Source organism: Cylas formicarius, unplaced genomic scaffold (assembly GCF_029955315.1).
Source record: "Cylas formicarius isolate icCylForm1 unplaced genomic scaffold, icCylForm1.1 PGA_scaffold_4__25_contigs__length_36172078, whole genome shotgun sequence".
Taxonomy (NCBI): Eukaryota; Metazoa; Arthropoda; class Insecta; order Coleoptera; family Brentidae; genus Cylas; species Cylas formicarius.
In genome coordinates this window covers 10,480,957-10,486,404 of record NW_026844334.1, presented here as the reverse complement: position 1 = coordinate 10,486,404, position 5,448 = coordinate 10,480,957, and the positions used below count along the sequence as shown (strand labels likewise).

The following is a 5,448-nucleotide window of genomic DNA, read 5'->3' as shown; positions in this document are numbered from 1 at the left end:
AACGTCAAAATTCAAAGCGTGTAAAAAGATCCGATTGCTTCCAAATCCGTGCGGTAAAAGTCCGAAGTGGCTCGGATCTGTGGGGAACGAAACTGACGTTGTGAAGTGACGCTTCCCGCACGCTAGATGGGTGTGTAATTAGGTATTTTACAGACGGGAGTAAAATGCAAGGGTTCATCTTTTATTTTTTCCCGATTTTGTACATTCGGTTACAAATTAAAAATACATATGCTTTAACGCTGCCGTCGTGTTAGTTAACTTGTGTACCAGCCTGTATAAATCAAAAACCGCCTTCGAACAATGTCCAGTTGAAATTAAACCGTGCTGTAGCAAATTGTTTACGTGGCTATAAATAAATTTGTCGTGGTCTCGATTAAGGCGGTCAGGCAGTCAGTTGTTTTCGCTTGGCCGTTGTAAAAGATATCAAACGAGTTAAAAAAAATATCGTACTTTCGGTCGTATTCGCTGTTCGCCATGAAGTTTTCGAGTGTTAATTTGTTATTGGGAATATTTTTACTGTTTTCCTGCGTGAATTTGAGTAAGTGGTATCATACTTTTACCTTAATTAAAGTTATCAATGATATATACCTTGGTACAACAACAAACACTACAAATGTAACAGGCAAATAAAAATAAATAAATAAAAAACGGGAGCAAAATCTCCATTTATTTTTTGTTTGTCTGGTTGTCTCATTGCTCATTTAAATGAGTTGTTATTAACGGAAGATGTGGGCGAACTAAATCTTCTTAAGTTGAACATTTCCTTGTTACGAATTGAAGCCAGAATGTCTTTTGCGGCATAAATAATACTGTGGGGACTATTTAAAAACAGATCACAAAGCTAGATAGAGGATATTAAGCCCATTTATACAGAGTGTTCGTAAATGCGTGTCAATACTGGAAAATGCTTGTTTGTTTTTATAACATCTAAGCAACCATTCATTTTTTTTAATTGGTAAATGCTTTCTGGTGCATCAAGAAGTATTTGCGAGGGCACAATAATGTTTTTTTATTTCTACCATTGTAGGTAGATGAATATTTTTTTTGATAGTCTAGTTTCTGCAGAAAACTCATCTCTGGCGTTTTTCTGATCAAGTGCACGGTTTTCAGAGTGACATTCTTAAAGTAAATCTAAACTATTGAGATTAAGGTACCTTTCTGGCCATTGTGAAAGTCTTTCGCCATTTATCTACCGATTAGGAAAAGCAACATATAATTAGTTTCGGACAAATATACTGAAATGAACAAGCAATCCTTGTAATTCTTCTTGGAGAAGAATTGATAGAAAAAATGGGCCTATTATATGACTACTGGACATACGTAAACCAAAAATTCTTCTGGAAAATTGATTACGGTTGTAGAATGGGGTTTATTTACAAAAAAAAAATTATTACAAAAAAATAAAATAAACTGAACCGAACACTAAAAATGGAACAAACATTAAGCCAAAATGGTTTTGAAGGTTAACAAATTATTTAAAGTGAACAAAGTTTGATTACCATTATGTTTTCAATATGTAACTGATTTGAAGCTAACTAAAAAAAGAACATTGCATTTCACGAGAAAAAACAAAAGGTAACTTTTATGCAACAATGACTAGACTATCCAAAGAAAAGATTCACATGATAAAGTATTTTTCCCCCACAAATTAGAGACACATATTGCTGGCGGGCGCCGCTGGTAGAAATAAAAAAATATTGTACACCAGTAAATGTCGATTGATACACCAGAATGCATTAATCAAATTTCAAGTAGGGCTTTAATGTTCTAGACTTAGATAACGGCACCGAATTGTATATAAAAATATAAAATGACCCTTTTTCGCATTATAGGTAAAATATAACAATAGAAAAGGTTATAGTTGTTTCATCTTTTAAGTGTAACTAAGATTATTGTAATATCACGTAAAAAAAATTATACTATGACCGACAGAAAAGAAAGGTATAAATATTTTTACTAGAACTACAAATTGACGTTAGCGCTGGACTTACACAAGAGTAAAACAAATGGCAACCAAATGCAAGGTGGGGATAGGTAAACACATGCTTGTAAGTCAGAAAAATGATATTTGGAACCCTGTTTCTCAAAGGTTAAGTTTGGGACATAGTTCCCTACTAAGATATCTTAGAAAAAGTAATATTCTATCATCATTTTCAACTATTCTTGGTTGGCATCCGCAGATTACGGATTAGAATGTATAACCTGCAACGTCACCAAGACAGCCCAGAATGGTGACGACTGTAACGGAGTTTACTCGAAAGTCAAGTGCCAGGGAAACAGCGTGTGCTTATCCGCAGAGTATGAAGGTATTTTTTTTTTGTAATTTCTGCGATAGTTCATGAAATCGACATTTTTCCAGTGTGGAATCCGGGTCAGGCGGGCGATCCTAAAACCTTCGTGGAAAAGACTTGCTACCAAAATATGGCCGGCAAGGAATGCGAGCAATTCGTCAAAGTACACAGCAACCTGTTTGGCATCGGAACAAAGGTGACGTCGAAGAAGTGTTACGTGTGTAGAGAAGACGATTGCAATCGGCTCTCGAGCGGGTCTGAGACATATTTACCTGCCCTATGGCTGGCGTGTTTAGTAAATATTCTACTAGCAAAATTGCTGGCTTAAGTAAAAATTGATAATAATAATAATGATATGTCTTTATTTCTGAATATCCATACCTTCTACAAATAACCTTTTTCTTTTACATGCACAGAAATGGTCGAAATCCAGATATGGATAACATCAGTATGTTAACCAACCTGATCTATTTAACCCAACGGATTGAGAAACAATAACTCTTTTTTTATGGTGACAGCGATAGCACAATAACAGAAAGAAAAATTTTTACTTCTTCTCACACTTATTAATGTATCCTATTTTGCGCACATTTGTTAATGATAGACTGTGCTTTCTTTTAAACTTTACTTTTCCAAAAAATATCTGCAAGCATAAAAATTAAATTTACTTGGAGTAAGGACTTTAAGTTATGAACGTGAGATCTGAACACAATTCTTCTGTACAGATATTGAGGATTTTTATAGTATAGAATTTTGTGATAAAAACAGGCTTCATGTAGTTTCCTTCTGCTCTCCTTGTTCAGAGACAAGACTCTCAAATCTCAAGTCAGAATCGAAGAAGACTCCCAGGTATTTCACGTTATTTTTTATAGGTAGAGTAGTGTCCCCAATGTTGAATGTAACTTGAGTCTCCAAACCATTCAGATAATTTTTTTTAATAGTTCGCGCCGTAATATCGTTCCTGTTTTACCCATTATCATCATCATCATCATTTAACTTAAATCACAAAATAAACACATAAAAACTCCTTCAGTTTGAGTAATTTATCATAAGACATTATTAATGGCCGTTTAGTTTGGAATTGCTTCGATATCGACTCTCGAGTTAGAGAACCATTGACAAACAATTATAAAAAATTATAAAAAAAACAGGTTTTTTTTGGAATGAATGAAATTCAATTTTTTTACTGATCAGTTTTATGGGAGAGAATTTAAAGAACCCAAGAAATTGTAGTTACATAAATTAGAAATTAACGAGCGCTTCATACTTTTTGCTCTTTTTATGAACTTGAAAAAATGAAATAAACATTTAAAAAAACAAATATCAAGGGTAACAAATTGGGGTAAAAAATATATTAACTTAAAAGGTAAAAGTTTTATGTTGATGCGATCCCAAACATAAACCATAATTAAAATCCAACTTTCATGGGTTGAGTGTTGCCCCTTAGTTTTATTAGTGGCTGCGATTTTACGAGTTGAAAATTAGGTAAAGCAGGGTAAGTGTTACTTTGCATTTATAAACTTATTAGTTAGTTAAAAATTTAATTCAGCGTATAACAGGAATAACTATCAATTTTAAAATTTCATTGATATTTTAATAAAATACGGAGTAGAATACACAATTATCAAGGAAATACATTTTATTTTGTCAAATTTTGAAATCTATTAATAGTTTTTTCGCATATTTGAAGACAAATTTTCGGAGATTGATTTAGGCACGAAGGAGATTCGGTACGAAAATTTCACGGCAATTATAGCTGTCAAGCCAGGGAAATTTTCACTTACTAATCTTGTAGAGTAGGAAGAATTCCGGTAAAACACATGCTAATCTGTCAAAAAACAATTTTGATTAGTTAGTTACTGGTGTGAAGTATTCTATAATCTATTTATGGAACGCGGCAATAACCATCACACATGAAGACGACCTTTGATTAATTTATGTACAAACATCAGGACTGGAGTAAGAGGGGCCGGGGAGTGGTTACAACAAAGGCAGTCAACATCAGAAACAAGTTTTATTTGATAAAATGCAAATTTAAACTAAAATTCATGTCAAAAAATGATCGATAATCAAATAAGAGAGTTTTCAATTTGTTTTTGGTCACACACAGATAGCGTCTAAAATCCTTTAAGTTCTGGCCCAAAATTTGGCCTGCAGGTACGAGGGTTTCAAACAAAATATAAAATAAAATAAAAATATTACCAGTAATAGCTAAAAAAACGACAAGTGACCACCATAATAAATATTTCCGGCTACTAGTTATAAACAAACGAAAACACACGATTTTTTTTGTACACAATTTCTTTAAAAAATACACCGTGAATTAAATAATTACAACCTTGGAACCTGCGATTTTCCTCTCTCACTAACGTCACACAATCATGCCCAAAATAACTATACAGCGATTTGAACATCTTATACTTATGAAAAGGAGCTAATTTACATTTTATATACATTTACAATGTACAGTCATCCAGGGGCGGAACGATTAAATTGTTAAAAAGCATTTGGTTTGTATCCTATTTTGAAATTAATTTTATTTTATTTTTATCTATCTCGTGCTAATTTAAAAATTAGCACTATAACTCTGGATGGAGGTTTTAATTCGTACATAGAAATCGTTAAAACGCGACTCGAACCGCCCCTGTGTTATTACAATAAGCGGGGCACAGTTTAATTTTAATTGATATAATTAATTTAGTAAAAATCTTGTCCAATCTAACCTTAAAAACAATTTTGCATTTTGGCAACGTGTTGTTAATGTCGCAAATGGCCTCAAATCAGGGGCGAACTTCCCCAAGTGGAAACCAGTTGGTTGCGTTTTATAATACCCCATTTTACAAATACCGATAAATTAGTCCTCGTTTAGTTGGGCGGAAAACTTTAATGCTAGATAGGAGGAGGAGGATGCCCTTGCGGGTACTTATTTATGAACTTGTTACGTGGCTCGCAAAGTCTAATTTATTTAAAGGGTTTGTGGTGGAGCAACAGCAAATGGTAGTGCTCCCGGTAAGCAGGGCGTGCCTCTGCGAACTTTGCCGATCTGGGATAACTATATTTATCAGAAATTTGAAAATTCGGCTCCACTTTCGGTTATGCGTATATTAAATCGGACAACCTATATGTTATAGATTTTTAAACTTCTCGGGCATGTTTT

General features: G+C 33.6%; 1 protein-coding gene across 1 annotated transcript; it reads left to right on the top strand.

The window, feature by feature from the left end:
- The first annotated feature begins 337 nt into the window (after window positions 1-337).
- On the top strand, window positions 338-2,642 carry LOC132701152 (uncharacterized). The gene is made up of 3 exons (XM_060668862.1): window positions 338-538; window positions 2,181-2,306; window positions 2,360-2,642. Exons 1-3 carry the CDS (start codon window positions 475-477, stop codon window positions 2,617-2,619), a joined length of 450 nt encoding a protein of 149 aa, XP_060524845.1. The 5' UTR covers window positions 338-474; the 3' UTR covers window positions 2,620-2,642.
- The last annotated feature ends 2,806 nt before the right edge of the window (window positions 2,643-5,448 follow it).

What these genes read in the sequence shown, in the direction of transcription:
- LOC132701152 (XM_060668862.1), top strand. Translation starts at nt 475, where the DNA reads ATGAAGTTTTCGAGTGTTAATTTGTTATTGGGAATATTTTTACTGTTT. An exon ending in GTTTTCCTGCGTGAATTTGA is followed by an intron (nt 539 to 2,180) that starts GTAAGTGGTATC and finishes TGGCATCCGCAG; the next exon opens with ATTACGGATTAGAATGTATA. An exon ending in CTTATCCGCAGAGTATGAAG is followed by an intron (nt 2,307 to 2,359) that starts GTATTTTTTTTT and finishes ACATTTTTCCAG; the next exon opens with TGTGGAATCCGGGTCAGGCG.